Source organism: Wasmannia auropunctata, unplaced genomic scaffold (genome assembly GCF_000956235.1).
Source record: "Wasmannia auropunctata unplaced genomic scaffold, wasmannia.A_1.0 LD323660.1, whole genome shotgun sequence".
Classification (NCBI taxonomy): Eukaryota; Metazoa; Arthropoda; class Insecta; order Hymenoptera; family Formicidae; genus Wasmannia; species Wasmannia auropunctata.
This window is the reverse complement of record NW_012039230.1, coordinates 6,159-27,870: the sequence shown is the minus strand read 5'-3', so window position 1 is coordinate 27,870 and position 21,712 is coordinate 6,159. Positions and strand designations below refer to the sequence as shown.

General features: G+C 28.9%; 1 protein-coding gene and 1 pseudogene across 1 annotated transcript; both read right to left on the bottom strand.

The window, feature by feature from the left end:
• Positions 1–433: 433 nt before the first annotated feature.
• LOC105460360 lies at positions 434–5,368 on the bottom strand (annotated as a pseudogene).
• Positions 5,369–5,880: 512 nt separating this feature from the next.
• LOC105460357 lies at positions 5,881–16,455 on the bottom strand. Its single transcript, XM_011706802.1, has 5 exons — positions 15,185–16,455; positions 8,847–9,171; positions 7,691–7,924; positions 7,239–7,474; positions 5,881–6,217 (listed from the first exon to the last, which is right to left on the bottom strand). Exons 1-5 carry the CDS (start codon positions 15,219–15,221, stop codon positions 5,991–5,993), a joined length of 1,059 nt encoding a protein of 352 aa, XP_011705104.1. The 5' UTR covers positions 15,222–16,455; the 3' UTR covers positions 5,881–5,990.
• Positions 16,456–21,712: the final 5,257 nt, after the last annotated feature.

The window sequence follows — 21,712 nt, the reverse complement described above, 5'->3', positions numbered from 1 at the left end:
TGCCAACGCTGAATCTACGTTACGCAATAGTTAACTATTGCAATGAAAATTAATATAAATGCAAGATTAATATAAGTTTTACGAGGCATTTTTAGTTTGGTTTTACAAGCGTATTGTGTAAGAGTAAGTTACCTAATTTGACTACTAAAAATATGTCATTTTTTAATAAAAAAATATCAGAAAAAAACATGATATAATTGAAAACATCAAATGTTATGATAGACAAAAATTTTTTTTATTATATTTTTTGAGATTTCAAAATTATTCCATATGCTAACGATAATTGCAGTAAATAATATTAGTAAATTTTGTAATAGAGTACCATTAAAATATAAAATAAATTTTTCTTATATCTAAGGAAAAATTAGATGCCGATAGTAACAATTACTATATAACTTTTATTTTAAAAGCGTTTGGTATAGCATAGATCAGACTAGGCAAGATAACGTATTCTAGTAATTAAAAAGGCTAATAGTATTTGTATAATGATCAAAATGATAGTCATAATGTAAGCAATTATGACGATTCTGTGAAGAATGGGACTGATGATTTCCGCGCAGCCGTTCACATTTTTTTTTTCGTTTTGTCATTCGTCATCTCTAAGTGCATACAAGGTGCCATGCGCACAATTTGCAGTTACTAAAAGGGACTCTAAGATCTCTATAATCTTCGTCCAAGATCCTGTTTTGTTCCGTTCCATTTCATCTCGAGACGCGTAATCTATTTTCTTGTCGAAAATATGCATATATTTCCAATGTTATATGTACATATTTTTGTATTGATTTTTCTCATCTTTTTATTAAAAAGAAAAGTTCTTTATCTTAAAAATATTTATTATATTTTTTTTTACAATTTCCTATTCAATTTCCTAGGAAATATAATAGAAAAGCGACAATAAATTACAAAATACCAGCATCGTAGAAAATACATATATGTAGTTATTTAATAAAATTTTTCGAGAATTTTTAAGAAAAAATTGAATAAAAAATTATATTGTACAACAAATCATTATGGACAAATCAAATAATTAAACAGAAGAAAAACCTATGAGAAAAACAGATTGTTTATTCGTCGTTATTTGAATCTTTTAGGATGTTTTACATCTGCAATCAATATAATATTAAAGGATGGCGTGCCAGTCAGAGAGAATCAATATAAGAACAGTGATCACAACATTGTAACAGAAACTTGATCTCGTCGATTGCGTATTTATATGACGCAACAGATATATACTTAGAAACGTTGAAGATATGGATTAAAATCACCTTACATTGATATGATATCCTATCAAAGTAATGTCGTTGTGTTCATGGCAATACATATGATTATCATTGTCAAAAGACACTTTGGCACCTGTTTAGTCTTTGGACAAAAAATTTGATTTGCGCCTACAAGTACGCATCCAATATTATAAGTCACTCCAAGAAATTGAATCCAAGAATTAAAAACGAGTAATAAACATTGTAATAAAAAATAATATAATTTTATATTATTATTAATGTAATATATTTTATATAATATGTAAATTGTTTATTCTATTAATTCGATATAAGTTGAAGATACTTATATCTTAATTATTATAACTTGTTAGTTATAATAATTTATAGTTAATTATAACTGGCCTTTTTTGTTACCTCTGACTTGCTTCTCGAAGAAGGATCGGTCAAAAAAATAATTACGTACTATCAGAAAGATTTTGAAATCACATGAATAAATATTATATATTCTTCGATAGGTATACGCCTCACTTATTCATCTACTCTTGTAAGTAGGTGAGTATTACGTACGATGATAAGGGTACACGGCAATCCCAGAGTCATGTCTGCCAAGGTAAGGACGACCGGTTGGAAACCACCTGCGATACCTGGATCACCTGTCACTCCGCAAATATCTCCAAGGCGAGCACAAGGAGACGCTTCGCCTCAAAGACGGCCAGCATGAAAGCCACGCCGTAACTGAAGTTTTACCTCCCATCCGCAGGTGCAACTTACTCTTTTGCGGTAAACCAGGTTGTGACCATTTTCCGTCAATAGCTGCGCAACGTCGCATCGCTATTCAGATAACCAAGCGCGTGTCTCAGCAAAATCGTGCAAATTTGTGATCGCCCGTAACGCTGGCAACTTGTTGTATATTTGTCTTCAACAATTTCGAGTATATTGAAATTGAAGCAACACGCAGGTAATGATGTGTGTATTGCCAGAAATTTTATGATAAAATAGCAGCGTCAAAGTCACTTCGCGTTGTCGGCAGTATGACAACTTTCTGTAATTGTACAAATTATTATTGCAACATAACGGCACGAATTTTGAATCAGTTATATGATAAATTGCTGGCAAGATGCTGGCAAGTTGCTAATCAAAGTTGTCATATCGACGGAAACGTCAATTTGCTAACAAATACCAATTCAGATGCTACAATTTTAGTAGCAATATCTGTTTTATAGACAATTCCGCGCTTTGTTGTATTATTATTTTTTTGTTGCAGTATTTTTCTTTAATTGTCTCGCGTATAAAATATGTAATATGGTATATATCCAGAAATTTCAACGGGCTATATTGTTTCACCGATAGTGATAATTCCACCGAACATCTTAATTATGCGATTTAATTAATTAAATAAGTAATAATAATTGTAATTTGAATAAAGCCGCCTATGTGAATAACATAACTGACTTTGAGAGCGCCTTTCCGCGGTCACGGCTTAGGTGCCTAACGAATTCTATATGGTATGAATTTTCTTAACTCCATGTACAGTTAAGCTCTAAAATCTAAGATCCAGCCGTGACCGCGGAAAGGCGCTCTCGAAGTCAGTTTAATTAAATAAGATTTGGAAAAATTACGGCATAAAATAATTCTACGTATACATTGTTCTTACTATGTTATAAAATTCATGTGCTATTATACCCAATCGGCAAACAATGTTTTTAAATATTTATTTAATACTATAATGTTAAATAAGTATTTAAAAAATATTTAAGAAACATTGTTTGTTAGTTGGATATGTGTAATATATTGTGTGTATATTTAATTTAATTAAATATTTAATTTTATAAAAAAACAAGACTGCTGTGCAAATAAATCCTTATTTCTACTAACAATGACGAGGTGATAATATTTTGTATTTTACAATTTCTCGTCACTACTTGACTTTAATATCTTAGTATACATATGATATTATTTCCCAGTCGAATTGTCACGGATGCATTGTGGCTGTAGCATGTGCACCGTTTATTACTCATCATTGTTGCACATACCGGAAAAGTGTATATAAAGAAAAAAAATTGTTTTGACGAGATACAATTAGACATGCCTCTAATTGACGTGGCTTGCAAATAGGTTGCGCATATTACACATGTCTTAAAGTAATTACCACGAGTTGCACAATTTGTTCATCTCGAAATATTCTAGCTGTTTAATTGCATAAGTCTGATCATCCATTTCTAATATACCTTACTGGTATATAATCGTGAGATTTTGTCAGTTAATAATTATTTACCAATAATTAATAAAATAATGATTAGTATAATATAAATACAAATTTTATAAACATAATAATAATAATATTACTTTTTTACTATTATATTAATGATTATATAAAGATTACAACATATAATAGAAGAAAATTATTTTTTATTTAATATCAAAAATAATGAAACAGAATATAATATTTGTAGGGGGGGGATTGCATTTAAATTTGGTCTCTTATCAATAATAATAATTCTCACTGAATAGCTAATTTCAATACTTTTTTAATACTGGTTTACTTTTTTAATGTTGAGTAAGATCAATTTAGCGATTGAGAGTCAAGATAAACTGTGAGATTATTTAAGGCAATTGATTTTTCGCGTTACAAAATTTAAGAACATTTAAATAAAACTTACTAGTAAGCATCGTGCGTTAAAATGAGATGATTTCTCGAAAAGAGAATTTACCCTAACAAAAACTTTTTCTTAAAAAAAAAAAATTTACGCCAAGTATATAAAAAAGTATTGTACAATACATTTTTCCTAAACCAAAAATATTATTTTAACAAATAAAGTTGTCCAAAAACAAATTGTCCAAATATGAGATCATACAAGTTGTCAAGTATATTATTAGACGTAGAGACAAAAATATTTTTTCAATAAATCGTTTAAACCATCCAAAAGTATATGCAGCAAAAGTTTAATCCATTGTTTTTCCAAATAATTTTAAGTTTCATAAAACAGGCTTAAAGTGGCTAAAATAATCAATAGGATCATAGTGAAGCAAAGATGCTACATCAAGCGAAGCGGTAGTGGCGCGACGTTAATGTATACTCGTACAAAAAGTCGGGTGATGACATGTGAATATACGGCACTGTCGAGGTGCCGCTAACTTTATCTCGAAATTTCGCCTCGTCAGATTTTCGATTTTATCTTATTAATAATGTAATCCGGGCACGCCAAGTTTTTGCTTCACTATGATCTCATTGGCCTTAATTTACACCGTTAAATTAATTGATACAAGTATTAGATTAATGCGGACTAACTATTTGATACGCCACTGTTTACACCACTGATTCATTTTAAAATAAGTTATGTTAGGTTTTATTTCACAAAACTTCTAATTCTAATTTTAATCTTAAAGCAATTGTGACCTAATGCAGCAGTGATGAATTTAATCTAGAGGTGTGCGAATCAAGCATTTGCATGGTTGAATTGAATCGAATCGAATTTTTTATAACATGTTCGAAATCGAATCGAATCAAATCTCTTTAATTCGAATCTGAATCAAATTTACCCAGATTAACATTACATGTTAATTAAAACGTAATAAATATCAAAATGACGACCTTTATGATTTACATCTTATTACAAAGGATCATGATCCTATGTGACATTTTGAACTAGAAAATATTAATAATATGTGTATACACGAATAGTCAGAATGCTTTCGAATATTTTATTAATCTATATGAATACGTTATACATATATCAAAAATACTTATTTATTAGATAAGAATAATTGGTCGCGCGGGAGATGTAAATGAACCAAATAAAATAGGCGATCGATTCGATTGTTGATTCGAAATTCTCGAACTATTCAATTTCGAATCTTGCCGAAAACGAACTCGAATTAAATCTACTGTGATTCGATTCGATTCGATTCGAATTTGAACTATTCGCACACCTCTAATTTAATCCGATTGAAAACAAACTTAGTTTACAGTACACAGGATCTTTTTATACGCGTACTATTTTGGTCTAATGCTAGGGATTCAGAAATATCAGACGAGACCATGCTAAGATAATTCGCGAACGTTTATACTGACCTATCAAGTGATTTGATACCGATTTAGTATTAGTATGCGTATCAAATGCTTGGTGTAAACTAGGCCAATTGCTCATTTTAGTCAGTCACTTAATTAGGCCTGTTTTATAAAACTTATTATTTGGAAAAACAATAGCATTAAACTTTTGCTGCATATACTTTTGGATGGTTTAAACGGTTTATTAAAAAAATATTTTTGTCTCTACGTTTAATCAAATATTTGGCAACTTGTCTGATCTTATATTTGTTTTTGGACAATTTATTTTTGGGCAATTCCGATATTCACTATTAGTACTGACAGTCTATAATACAAATACTCATATCTAATGTGAATTATAGATTTTCAATATTGGTAGTAACATGGGAATGTAGTCTGAGAGTACAAAATATAGAAACAAAATATTTTATAAAATATATTAAAAATTTATTATAAAAAGAAGAAAATAAAATGATAAAAAAGTAACGATAAAAATAACGACAAATTCGTTAAAATGTAGCAACATTACCGTTGCAGAAAAAAGTAACGATTGTTACTATAAAAAGTAAAGAATACGATATTGGTGTTACAAACAACGCCTTACTTCCCAACTATACTTGTATGTGGATTTTCTTTATTAAAACTCATTTTAATATAATTTTTTATAAAGTAGCCGATAATCTTTTGTTAATTTGAACTGAATTAAACTTTGAATTAAACTGTCAGTCAAAGTGATAATGAAATATATTGACCTTTGCGTAATCTTTTCCATATTTCCAATAAGCGAGATAGGGAAAATTTCTTACTAAGAAAATCGAGTGTCGCATTAAACCATTTAAAATTGCGCGAAAGAATGGGGACCACCAAGCACTAGGTCGCATCAAGTATTTCAGTACAAAATGTTGTAAGTTGAACAAATACCGGCTGTAATATGGCATAGTCGAAGTATCTGAAAATATATTATTATATATTATTTGTTAAATACATATATTATTAAGTTATTATTAGAGGAGAAAATGATATTATGACCCCGATTTATATTTTATACAATAACTTTGTGTATAATTAATATTTAAATTGAAAACTTGACGATTACAAACGTCAAAATGTTCAATCGATACCAGACTTAAAGTTATAAAATTTTATTTATTATTTATTATTTTATATTTAACTATTTATATAACTGTTATTATTTAAGACGTTATTTATAAAAATGTTGCAAATGCATATAAATCGAAGAGAATCAGAGATGGTAATGTGGTTTCTCACAAGAATAAATTTAAAAATTGATTTTATTTTTAAAAACACATTAATCAATTGCAAAATTCAGTATTTATAAGAAAAAATAAAATAAAATATTGCAGAATGAATGTAAATATGTATATATGTATATGTGTGTATTTACATATATAATTTACATAATATACATATATAATTAAATGTTAAAATGTACTTTGAAATTACATTTCTAAATGCTTGAAAATAAAAATGCATTGTGATAAATGTCAACTATTGATCATGATTATTGACATATTAACATCATTATTGTGTAACGGCGGGCTGCTAAACAAATAATTGCATAAATAAATCACTTATAAAATTCATTATTTAGACTATTTAGAGTGTAAGAAACACACTCTCTGCGCTATTTGGCATTATGCCATTTTTTTATTATCCATTAAATGTAAAATCAAGTTAGAATGACGTAACAGCGCGCTGCCTGAACGCATCCCTAATTAAGAGGAATCATTTACCTATAAGGGTCATAATACCACTCTCTCCTCTATATATTATTTGTCGTATGCAAATGATACATATACGTACACATATATGTATTGTCTCTTATACTCAAAAGTTTACAGATTACTTAAACTAAAACTAATCACAAAGAATCTGTGAATTAAACTTATTTTCCATAATCGATATATTTTTTTAATTTTACCAACTTCGTAAAACTCTTATTAACTTACCCATTTCGATGGTATGATTATTGTTACGCGCAGTCGAAGACGCCAAGTAAAGTGTAAAAGCAGTGAACGCTACAGGCTCGATATTAAAGTTGATGGGCCAGAGACTCTCCAACATCACAGTGCCCATATAATTGAAATTTTCGTTTCTATTTGATAGGCAAGGAACAAAAACCTCTTCTAGTAGTCTTTGGCAAAGAGCGCGGGTTTCTTCGACAGTTCCCGTGCATAGGTTAAATCTAGAAAAAGAAATATTTATAAGTAAGTTATGTAAGTTGAGTATATATATTTTAATCACAAATTCAAATAACTCTGACGAACAATTTTACTAACAATTAATAAAATATCTGATAACGATGCTTACATCTGCTACCGTTTACGTTTTCGTTTTACTCTTTATATAAATATGATAATTTCTAAAAATTGCACGCTAATAAAAAGATAGAGATACAAACCTGTCTTCCATTCCAAGCATGCTGCCAATGACTCTCCAGAGATGCACCACACCGTCCATTTCCTCAGGAGTGACTTTTATTCCTAAATATTCTTCGCTTATAATACTGTAGCCGATGAATCCGAATTGGGCGAGTGTCATGTCCAATTGCGTTGGCTTATGAATACCAGCTTCAATGCTTTTTTTGAACGCAATACAATGTTTTCGACGTACGATTTTTAGAGATTCCAAAAATCTACAATAATTATTATATGTATAGTTTACTGCGACCGTACATAATACGTATATTGTAAAAATAAAAAGTAAATTTCTCGCATTATGTTCCAATAAAATAAAAATTGTTAAAAATTATTATACATAAATATCATAATATATATATATATATATTTTTTTAATTATATGTGTGAATATATATATCTCTCATTGCAATATATATTAGCACTAACATTTTGCTTAGCTCATTTCTTCATTCGTTATACGTTTTTAATTTATTCCGTTGAGCTTGTGAAGACTATTTTTTTTAAATTATTGTATCTATATTTATTATATTTTTTAAATAAATTTTTATAATTTTGAATTTCTCAAAACATACGAATAGTTTTGTAACGGCTTTTAGTATTTATTAATTTTTTTTATTTAATAAAAATTTAATAAAATAATCTAATAGTCTTAATAATAAATATATATTTTTATAAATTTATCGTATATTATTTTTCATTTTTACCAATTTCAGAATTTTCGGTAATTTTGTATTAATAACTTACTATCATATATTCCATATTTAATAATTAAATATTTCTAACTAACAATTGAGAACTTAAAACGCCAACACGGTACAAAGCGGATCTTGGTGCTTCCATATAATATTGTAGTGTGAATCTTACAATTTTCGGTTCATATTTTTCGGTAATATTATATCTCTGAACGCATCCCTAATTAAGAGGGTTTTAAGTTCTCAATTGTTAGTTAACATTCCACGGTCTCCCTAATTAAGAGGATTTTAAGTTCTCAATTGTTAGTTAACATTCCACGGTCTTCTAATACTTAATTAAATATTTTAAATATTATTTTTATTTTTAAAGATTTTTATTATTGTTTTTTCATAGCCTTTTTTACATAATAAATTTTTGTTTTCTTTTACTATAATAGAATCTTACTCATTGGGTTTTCCATTGGGATCTTTTTCATGCCATATAAATGTATGAAGAATCGTCTCTGCATATCTGCGATACGCCAAACAAGGAGTACCGCTTTTTTTGGTAAACATAACTACATCCAATATATTTGAAATGGCTAAGAGGGACACGAGGCCGCAAAGTTTTGCGATCATCATAGAGAACACGTTATTATAAAAGGCTTGCTGACCCAACCGGAATTTCTTTTCGTCGTAGAATGGCGGTAATTCTGGTTTCATATTCTCGAAATCCATTATACTTTTGGAGCCTTCGGTGAGAATAATTCGCAGTCGTTCCTCCACCGCATCTAAAAATTCAAATTTCCGGATAAAATTACAAGCAATTTTGTGTAATAAATTTCAAAATATTTTATTTATGCAATGTAGTAAAGTGTGGAATGTTTTTACCCGATAAATATTTTATTTTATATGTAATAAACAAAAAGAGTATAAAAATTACGTAAGATCTTACAACTACATAATGTTTATAAAAATAAGTAAAAACGCAAATTTTGACTGTAATTAAAATCATCTTCGTGTTGTCGTTAAAAATTACAAATTTTATGTTAAAGTATTCATTCCTTCTATAAAAGTATCAAAAATTGCATGAAAAATGATTATAAACTTCAGTGTCTCACAGTTAATATTTAAATTAAAACAGTTTTATATCGGATTGATAGTAAAACGCTGGCATCCAAAATCTTCAGTTAAAAGGTCAATTGTTAATTATTCTTGCATTTTGATTAAGTTTTAGAATAACTGTGATGTCACTTCCAATATCCGTTATTCCGCTAATATCTGTCATTATATATAAAAAAAAAAAAAGAAAATGAGAAAAATGATAATGAGTGTCAAACAATAAAGAATATTATCAAATAAATTAGTGTACAAAATTACTACGGCGTAAAAAATAAACATGCAGACTTAAATTAAAACTTATAATTTGAAACCATAAATTAAAAAATTTTAAATTTATTAAAAATTGTTAATAAACTGAAAGAAAGAAGTATCTGTGAGGTAACCATCACTATATTCTTTCCAGAAATAAATGTAAAAATAAATTTGATACATAATTCCTTCTGTGCCAGTGAAGCAATGGACAAACTAAACCTGAGCAAGGAAAGAAATAAACGGAATTCCAAGAGTGATGAAAGAACGAAAAGTTTAACACATTGAATACATTAGGAGAGGAATGGAAGGTTGAGAACACACAGAAAGTTATAGTAAAAAATTAATCGCTCTGCTTATTAAGTCCAGGATGCTGTTTTTTTACATGTATCATTATGTAAACGATCCTCTTATTAAAAAAAGGTTCAACTATCCAAAATATATATTACACATATATTATCCCAAATGAATTCATGAGTATTCTCCAATCGCGATGATAGGAAATCACCGATAAAAAACCAGTTAATTTATTAATGTTCGAAAAATATTCTCTCTTTAATTCTGGTTTTTAACTGTCTGGTATGATCTATATACATAGTCTACATATGTTGCATTACAATCCTAACATCTATAATTTTGTAAACTATATCGTAATGCGAAAGAGCATCTAAATGATCTTTTCCAGTTTTTATATATTTGTTGAGAGAATTAGTCATATATTAAAAAGGCTAGATTGAGACCATATTTTTTGGCTATTGTTCTAATTCTCCGAAATATTTCTCATATGGGATTGTAAAGAAAGTTTTTTTGTTCTTTTGTTCTGTTGTTATGACACAGATTTCATTTAAAATTTTTTCATAATTTTTTGTTTGAAAAAGATTTGATACAATTTTTTTATTATTGTAAAAATAAAATCGAGAGGATAACTTTATTATTTATACATATGTTAATAATCTCTTTCAAAATCTTTGAATAAAATCATGAGTGTGATAAAATATTTTACATGTTCCGTTTTTAATATACTTGTTTTTTTAATTCAATACAAAGGATAAAACCACGTGTTTTTAGCTGTTGGTGAAATTGACTGAAACTGTAGTATGTTATAATTTTTGACTCACTGATCAAGTTTCCTGAGACACAGAGCTTGAAAATGCCTAGTTTTTTTGTTACGGACGCTTAAAGTGTTGTATTTTATTTTAAAATATTAAACTTATTTTTGCATTATCAAATAGTTAAATAAATGCTTTTAAGAGCATCGTAAGAAATTTTCAAGCATTTACATTTTTTTTTATTATAAGCATCCAAGCCTAATTCTATGAACTCAACATTGTTTGCACATGTAATTCGCAGCTCAAGCTGGTATCATTTTATAAACTGCCAAATTTTTATACGAAGCAAATATTGATACACGTTGACAGCTCTATAACAATACAACACTATAACATAATACAATTTTAAAAACCCATGGTTTCGTGCGGGGTCCTTTTTTTCTTTTGTGCATACAAATTATATAGATTATTATTATTTATTCATTTAGAATTTTTATTTTTTTTACATATAAACGTGTATAATTACTGTATAATTGCTGTATAATTTGTATGCACAAAAGAAAATAAAGGACTCCGCACAAAACCATGGATTTTTGAAATTGTATTATATATACATATATGCAAGGTTTAAAGAAATTTTTTTGTTATAAAAAGTAAATATTTTGGATTTCTAATATTTTATTATAGTAGTAGACAGTATAAAGTTTTTACTATAGTATAGTTTATTTACCTTAAACATAAAAAATAATATTTGATAAATTAAGTTTTTTAATAGGTGCGGCGTATATATTGGAATTACCCTGTATTTATTAAATATAATTATTTTTGCCCGATCAATAGATATACTTGCTCGTGTTATTTTTAATTGCTATGTGAGTAATCATGTCTTGTCCGTAAATTAGAATACTATATATCATGTCAAATTGTTAAAATTCATGAAATTTCCTGAATTCCATTCACGCGCACAAGCACAGATGTTAATGTTGATTTCAACATTTCTACATGCGGAACATGTACAATCAGTCGTGTGATCGCTCGCACGACATCATTACATGTGTCCTCTTGTTCCGTCAAGCGTGGCTTTGGAAATTCCCAATTGTCCTGTACAATGGGTGATTTGAGCAAGAATTCCTTTTATAACGATACCTTGATCAAATATGAAGTTAATGATAAGAAGAGAAATTAACATAAGAATTTGAAACAATAAAACAGGATTTTAATCTTTAAAAAGAATTTTTAAAAAAGTCTTTTTAAATAATACGTCTTATGTATACAGGATATCCCATTTTACAAAAATCCATTAAGATTTCTCGAAAATTATGACAGATACAAAAAAATGTTTTGAACAAAAGTTATTTGACTTCAAGGGAGATATAAAATCCGATCACCAACCTCCCTATGGTGCGCATCGGGAAATGCCGACCATACATGAGAAAAATACAAGAGTTATTTTAAAATACTGTAACTTTGTAAAAAAAAATTGTAGCAATTTGCATTTTTTTTTTTTTTTTTTCAAATTAAAGAGGAAGGTCCGAGTTTTATAACGCTGCAAACGGCATCCCCGAGAAAAATTTGTGCAAGTCCATGCATATCAACATTGCAATTTTCAGTATTGGCAAACATGCTCTCAGATTTAAAAGTTTAGAGTAGTAGGGATGCATTAAATTTAAAATCGATACAGAATATCTTGAAGTATCTCTTAAAATGAAAAAAATCATCTACTCTTTGATTTAGCATAGTGCCGCACTAAGTTCAACGGTTTAAAACTTCAAACATAAAAATTTTATTATTTTCCGAAAACTTTTCGAGGGTAGTATATATATATATATATATATATATATATACAGTTTTACTTAATATTATATGTTTTTTTTATATATTTTTAAAGTCAATTTTTTAAACTTGGAATTGAATATAATAAGTCTTGTATACAATGATATTCATTAAATGTATCTTGTAACTTTGAAATAATTTTTAATTTTAAAGAAGTTTCAATATTAAAAAATATCATGCAGATTTTTTGTATATCTAATTAAACGTAGAGCATGTTCACTGATTTAGTTGTAAAGCTTTAAAAAAATCTAAAATTTGTTGTTTAACTGACAAGGGTTATGCCTTACTGCGCCTTTCTTAGTGCTACTTTCTTAGCGTTGTGTAATGCAGCAAAATACCAGATATAAGTCAAGGTCACAACATTCTCTTTCAAGATATCTTCTATTAGACATCATATATTGTATTTTTTTATTAATAATAATGAAAATAATTTGTCTACTGTCTTTGCTTTACTGTCAAGCATATTTTTTAATACTATTTATTACGTATACTAATTATATTTATAATATTCTATTTACACCACTTACTTATATTTTTTGTATCTTTATATATGCTTTATTAGTCTTTATTACTGCCATTGATATCATCATTATTTTTATATTAATTATTTCTTATATTAATTCAGGATCTGGGTTTGTGTGTATAATACAGTATTATTGCTAATGCCTCCTCTCTTGGCTTTTCATTTTACCCAGATCATATTGAGGTTTATAGCTAACTTTAGGGAGGGGGGTGTTATTCATCGATTTACAAAAATTTATTTTTTTCGACCCATTCTAATATATATATATATATCATATGTAACTACATATATATTATGTTATGTGTATTTTTTTGTAAGCTTTCCGATTATTTAATTTAATTATAACCTTTTAATCATAAATTGTACAAAAAATAATATCATATTTCTTATCTTTGTAGTTATTAATGCAAATTAATATAAACCATTTAAATGAAAATATTTAGTAGTTTTCAAAACTCGATCTATTAACATTCCAATAATATATCTTTTCCTTTTGAAGAGAAACTTTCACTAAATAATTCATGTTACCACATGCAAATTGTGTCTCGTTTAACATGCTCTATACATGTAGGTTTTAGTATATGTTACGAGAATGTTATATAACTTTTATATCTATATAGATACATATACATATCTATAGTTTTGTGGCATTACAAAATTTTTGCATTTGGTTCACTAAAAGTAACCTTGAAGAAATATTGCTGCTTGACGGTGCATTTATACATATTTTACAATTTTTTTGTCTATATTTATATTTTATTTTAATTATTTATTTACATTTTGTATTTCTTGTAGTTCTCTAGTATCTCTCGCTTATGTACAATTGTTCGTGTGTGTGTGTGTGTGTATGTAATATAAAATTTATTTTGTGTAATCTGAATCATATAATATAAATTAAATTTTATTAATAATTTTAATTTGTTTTTAATAAAAGTTAATATATTGTGTTATTGTGTCGATAATTCCCTGAAGTGCGATACAAATTGCTAATAATTATTCAACAAATGTTCAATGTTAAATTTAATAAACATTTTTTTAATTTCAGAAAGTTATAAGAGCAATATAAAAAGTTCAATATAAAAACTATTTGATTTTAACAACCATTACAATTTTTTTTCCAGAATCAGTTATGTTATTTACCGATAAAAAATAAAAAAATCGTTACAATCATTATTTTTATTTACGTGAGTAAATAAGTATGAGTAATTTTTGCGTAAGTGCCTACTTAATCGTCCAAATAGCTTTCAGATAGTTTTTCTTTTCTTCAGTTAAGTTTTTCCAGTTAAGTTTAATATAAATTTTGGATGTTATGATTAACTCTTTCTTTTCAAATGTGGAGAATCTAAAATTTAAAATAATATACATATATTGCAGTGTTTATATTTTTACAATAATGACTCTATGATTAATATATGATATCTTTAAACTATACCACATAGAACAAGTTATTAAGCAATATAGCGTTACAAAATGCAAACTGTCGATTATGTTGAAATATTGCCGCAATATATCTCCAATGATCTGTGCGCGCTGTATAGGATAATGTATAATAACAGAATTTGAATACTAGCCGAAGATTAAGTATACAGAAATTATGTCACAAATAAATTTAAAATGTAACTGTGTCATGATAATGTGGCGTTACAAGAACGCATTATTTTCCATCCCTAATATTATATAACTAGAACAGAAGTTTTTTTATCAAAATTATTATTTGAGATAAAGAAAATTCTATTCTAGAAAAAATAAATTTTAGTCAAAGAAAGCTTTAAAATTAAAAAATACATAATTTTAAAATATACTGCACAACGGTAAAAGAATTTAGTTAAAATTAAATTTATTTACATTTATATAATGTAAACAAATTTAGTAGAATATAATACTTCGTAGAATAATATTAATAAATTCATATTATATAAATTCTCATAAAATATCAAATAAGTTAATTTAAACAGCCCTAATTAATTTATATTTTACATATGTTATTCAATAAAAAAAACCATATTTTTTTCGTGCAAAATAACTGACCTGTTATCACAGAATTATCCGGAATATTTTTTGTCATCTTGGTTGCTTTATCTCGACATCAGAATATTGCGTTATAAATAAATAATGATGATTCACCTATAAAGGCAAACAATCTGATCTAAGAGAAATGACGGCACTGATGAGTAAAATCAATTAAAATAATATTTAGAGCGTGGTCCTGCGAAAGTATCACGAGACGTATACCGCGAAAGTCTCAACAGTACTGACCGTACTTAGACTTGCTACAGGAACCCGTTTCGCATCTTCTGTAGAAAGGAACCCCTTCCACACCTTTCTTTTTCCCTTCCAAACCAGAATTGACGATACGTTTCTACTTGGGCAACGCATAGTCTTGCAATGCTGAAGGAATGTACTTCCCATTATTCCAAAAAGAGATTCATGAAATTCTGCTTTAGTGAATCTTTCCTTTTTCTCTTCCTCTCTCTTCTTCTTTTCTCTTTCTCTTTCTAGCTCCCTAAATAATTGTCACCGATATCTTTAATTTCAAAGATTACACTTTTAACCTTCAACTGGTACAAGAGTTCAAACTCGCACGGCGAAAATTTTCGAATTGCTGACATTTGCACAAAGATATCTGTCGCGACTATTCGCCGGCTAGTCGCGGCACCAGTGTTCCATTAGTGGATGCTCGAAAGAAGTGTGAACCATTTAAAGGTTAATTATTACCATTTATACATTTATACATTTTTTTAAATTACTACAATTTATATTTTAAATTACATGATAAAAAAATTCTTTTGTGACGTGAGTTCAGTTTGCAGAAGTTTTGAAAATTACAATTAAAAATTTCATAACGTACATGCTTTGTGAAAAAAGATAAAAACGAAAAAATTGATGATGAAGGCTTCAACATCTTGTTTCTAATCATTTATTTTAACACGCTCACTGTAATGCGTCGTACAAATGCAACATTATTTGTTTTATGTTATGTAATACGTGTCCAAATCTATTTTCGAATGCGCGAAGTAAGAGTGACGCGTGATATCATGTCGCTTTCACATCGAGAAACGGAAGATCTTCCTGATTGTCAACTGGATGTAACAGTCGCGCAGATGCACTCTCGAATTATTAATTCCGCGACATTTTCGTCACTTTCAACTTCTCGAAGGAAGATGATTGAATCTTTTGCACTTGTGTCCACTCCACTTCCGACGCAAATCGCTATTTGTCACCAGAAAAAGTACGTGTCACTGTTTTAAATTGATCAGTGTGGCAGGTGGTCGACAAAACTGACTTTACTTCTTGATTGTACAATGCGTTTTAGCGGGTGAGAGTCAATTGCACGCCTCGTTTGGCATAAACAGAAAAGGGAAAGTCCTCCCTACTTCGCTCTACTCGCGTGGAATCTTTTTACGCAGCACGAAGCATCCAAATAATCTATCACGATAGACATGCTTAATAGTAAAAGCACAAGTAGAGGTATGTATATTATTTCGATTATTATCCGTTATGGAGCATTATCTATATACCTATTTATATCTCATACTATAAATCTAGATTTGGTGACAAAAATACGCAATTTTGAAGTGTAAACATATCCATATACTTTACCTCGCGTGCACAACACACACACACACACACACACACACACACACACACACACACAATGCGCGCGCGCGCGCATATATAATATATAATATATATAATTAATATAATGTAAATATTGTAAATCATATATACACACGCGCATGTGTAATATATAATTAATATAATATATTACATAATATATGTATATTTCTATATATTGCGAAGTGCGATGGCTCAGTGTAGGAAAATGTTTAGAGAAGTTCTTTGCAATAAGAAAAGAGATCTTCCTTTTCTTGCAAGAAACTTTTGATACAAAATGTATAATGAATTCGAATCTTTGTTCCAAGACTTATATTCACTTTGTGAGCTCGCTCTTCTAACAGATATAACAAATTATTTAAATAATTTAAATCTAAAGCTGCAAAAGATCAATCAAACAATTTCTCAATTAATTTCGTATATTGATTCATTTCGCAAAAAATTAACATTGCTTAAAAATATTGAAAATAACATTTTCCATTTTTATTCATCTTGCCAAATTCTCTTCGAAGAATACGGTACAAGTTGTAATTTTCAAAGACATTTACTTTTAATACAATCCCTAATAGACCAATTTAGTACGCCTTTTAATGATTTTGATATCCTTAGAAAAGATTTTATTTTATTTGAAAATCCTCTCACTGCGCAAATCGAGGAATAAAGCCTAGATCTTCAGACAGAATTTTGCGATTTGCAATGTGATATTTGTTTAAAAACGCGATCAGAAAAGGGTGTTGATTTTTTTTTAATTTTAAATGCGGCACAGCATCCATCTCTAAGAAACTTCGGTCTTCAAATTTTCTTTATGCTTTTGGCTCCATATATTTATGCGAACAATCTTTTTCCAAAATGAAATTAATAAAGAATAATAAACTTTTTTTTTTAGCGATGCATCATTATCCTCACTGATGCGAATTACTTCCTCCAATATTTCCGTTGATATACCATCTTCAATATAGCGTGCAACGACCCAGAAAATAAAATTAATTCTTTTATGTACATTCTATTTATTTCTTTCGATTCCTCCACTTTCGTTCGTTTTATATAATATTTCACGATATATAATACTGCCTTCCTGCCGAACCATTTTCTTGATTATTTTCTTCTTTTTAGTGGAACAGGCCTATTGGGGAAACCATTTTAAAAAAACGCATCCTACAATAGTATTTGATAGGTGATGTGGAAAGCTATTGTTCTATTATAATTATATTAATGCATAAACAGACTTCAGATATCATCGTTAACTTGTTAAATATCGCGTTCTAAACAAATGAGTAGCGCGAGAGATTTAGAACCTTCACCCCAAAAAAAAATATTCTAGTTGTAAAGTGAAATTTCCTCTAATCCCATATTTTAAGCGAAAACTTTTACAGAAAGAGTATTCCTGTTCCAATAAAGTGAACTGTTTATCTAAAATCTATTAGATATTATGTTTCGGCTATTTTCTCTTGTATTAAGAGGAATATGTTTTTTTTAAGCGGAATGCCCTCTTACTTGCGATATGAGTAACACGAAAAGCAATGTGTATCGCTGCGTTCTGCCGCATGACGATTCATTGAAGTGTTGCGCCGCATTTGCAAAAACAGACGCAGTAAGACTGCGTTTTGTTATTCGTTGTACATACTGAAAAACTACAGTACAAATAATGTGCATTATAAATATAGATTTACAGTACAAGATTTGTACTGTAAATGCAAGACGAAATTATTCTAACTATTAGAATATTGTGCACAGAATATTTTCCTCTTAATTTCAAAGGATTCCTCTTGAGGCCATATATAAGAATAAAATTCTCTAAGATTTAGCGGATTCCACTAATATTAAAATTATTTTTTTTTTAGTGTTTTGCATATGATATTTATTAGTATTTGCATTTTTCGAAATGTCAAAATTGCATGGACGCTCGCTGTCGGGCTAAACGCATAACGTCACGTCCATTGATAGAGATCACTTTTGGCTCGTGAAGATGACGCGCGCACAAACGTCATTTTAATTATGTTTTAATTACCAAGCGACGGACTCAAGACGAATCTGTTGTGAGATTAGCGGCATCGCGATTTACTAAAATGGTAAAGCCAAACTTATATTAACCTTGCATTTGTACCTCATTGCAATAGTTAACTGTTGCTTAACGTAGATTAGGTGCTCGTATACGCTGGCGATCTGTTAAAACGTATTACATTTAGCAAGATTTTACTGAACCGAAAAATCTATCTGCAAATGATTGGCAGAGTATAAAGTATGTCATTTTCGGATATTGCAAGTATCACGAATATCTATAACGAATATCACAAGAATAACTCAATCATAAAAGGCAAGCGTGCACTATTTGCATTTGTTCGAGAAACCGACAATTGTATAAACGCGATGCGAGGAGCCAAGCGCGTTGCGTCGCGACGTTTCTATTCTCGCGTGAAGTTATCCGCGCACAATTGACACCATCTTAATTACGAAAAAACGACGGACGTGAAACGGATCGACTGCGAGACGACCGTCGCAACTCGTTTTGGTAAGTGGAACTTAATTGTATTAATCCCACATTTGAATTTATTACAATATTACATAGTCAACTATCACGTAACATGAATTCGGCGCTCGTATATTTAATTTGTTAAAACGTTATTTAATATTTTACAAGATTTATTCAATTGAAAAATTCACCTAACTGTCGACAAAGCGACGCGACGGCCGTATCTTATAATACTGCAAATATCGCGATCCAGCTGTACACTGTTAAATCTATAGTGTCAAATTTAATCTTACTTAAGACGCCACTGCTTCTACTTAATAAATAATTATTTTTAACTAAAACAATATGGTTATTTTTAAATAAAACAATGGAATTTAACCCAAATTTGGGTTAAATTTGAACTGTTTTAAATTATTTAATTCCACTGTTTTAATTAAAAATAACTATTTATTAAGTAGGAGCAGTGGCGACTTAACTAAGGTTAAATTTGACACTATAGATTTAACAGTGTAACTTCAAGTTTTATATTTAATTTGCGTAGTAATGCAAAATCAATTAATGTACCTTAATTCTGTACAGTCTTATTTTTCTGGTGTCATTATCAAATGCGCGTCGCATGTAATTAATAATAACGTTTAATGAAATTTATCTAAAGACATCCAATGGAAAGAAATCTTTATTGACAGACGCACTCTTCGCGCGCGCAATGTTTGATTTTTTATTCTTTACTTTTTGCTATATAACGTTTAAATGCAATTACATTGTATTACACTACCCCTCGATATACACAACGATACATCCCACGCTAATCTCGCACGTTATTATAATCCCAAACTGTCACATCATCATCAGATTTGCGATCTCTGATCGCCAACATCAACCGCCAATTAGCACCGCGAAAAAGAGTCAACAATATCCGCGATAAATTTCGATTACAACCATACACTTCAGGTGTTTTATTACTTTTCTAATTAGGGACTAGAAAAAACATGCGCGCGCTACGCGCATGCCAATACGACCAAATACGACACGACACGGAAGTCGAACGTGACACAATCGAGCTTAGAACAACCAATTGGCATTGCGGAAAAGAGGCAACAATGAATTTGACTCAGCCATAACTTCAACATAACACGGATTTTTTATTAATGGAATGGAATCAGAAAGAAGTATCTTTCCGTCGCTTTCCGTTTGTCTGTCTTGCGTCTCTTTCACTCTGTATCTGTTTCTCAATCTCCGTCTTTCTTTTTCTTTCTATTTCTCGCAAAACTTCAAATTACATAAATTAATTATATATATTTTTCTAATTAAAGATTTTAATACGTACATATTATACGTTATATGTATGTTTGTATAAGCTGATATTACACAAAGTGTCGTCTTAATATGCAATGTAACATATCGTTAGATATGTTAGATATAAACGAATAAAGGAAAAGATTTGTCATAATATATAGCGAATGGTAATATAGTTTACTGATTAAATATTCGTACGGTTGTGTATTATTCAGGGGTCGGTCGTATTTATAATAATATTATTTAAAATATGTATTTTAAATAAAAAAAGTAAAAGAATTATTTAGTGTTTATTATTCTAAATAGCTTCTTCTAATCTATTTCTTACTTAATATTTTAAGGGGTTACACCACCTTGACCGCCTAAAAATCAATCGATAACTTTGGGAATTTTTTTTAGGAAAACAATAAAAGTAACAAAAAATTCGTTTTAAGGCTTTAATAATACAAGTCTTTAGAAGTAAAAATATTTTTTTTTATTTTTTTAACAAAATGGCGACGCTGAAGCCAATTTACTAAACGTCGCTTTGTCAAATCGGCGTTGCGGGGATCTGCCATTCGATTGAACTTGGAGACAAAAAACCAAAATTTTTTAAAAACTATATAATATGCACTAAGAAATACATACGGATATTTTGATATGTTAAATACCTTTTTTTATTTAATATTTCTTGACAAAATTTTTTGGCCGAAAATGACACTTTTTTTCAAATGTTCGCAATTTTTATAAAAATCTATATTTCAAAATATTCGTATGTATTTCTTTAGTGCATATTATATAGTTTTTAAAAAATTTTGGTTTTTTGCTTCCGGTTCAATCGAATGGCAGATCCCCGCAACGCCGATTTGACAGTAACTACAAAACGACGTTTAATAAAATGACTTCAGCGTTGTCATTTTATTAAAAAAATAAATGAAAAAAAAATATTTTTTCTCAATAAATTAAATTAAAACAATGGACAATCAAGGGCAAATGAGCCAAAGGCAAGTTATTGGTAGCCAAAAACAATTCTATTTTAAATTGGATTCAGACGTTTCGGCTTCAATTAAGCCATATTCATTGGATCAATATACAAATTATAGTCAATTAATAAAACATAGAGACATAGAATTTCATTAAATTTCGCAACAGTAGAGACTTAAAAACTATTTGGCATGCTTCGCTATTATAAAAAA

What these genes read in the sequence shown, in the direction of transcription:
- LOC105460357 (XM_011706802.1), bottom strand. Translation starts at nt 15,221, where the DNA reads ATGACAAAAAATATTCCGGATAATTCTGTGATAACAG. An exon ending in CCCAATGGAAAACCCAATGA is followed by an intron (nt 7,925 to 8,846) that starts GTAAGATTCTAT and finishes TAATTATTGTAG; the next exon opens with ATTTTTGGAATCTCTAAAAA. An exon ending in ATGCTTGGAATGGAAGACAG is followed by an intron (nt 7,475 to 7,690) that starts GTTTGTATCTCT and finishes TTCTTTTTCTAG; the next exon opens with ATTTAACCTATGCACGGGAA.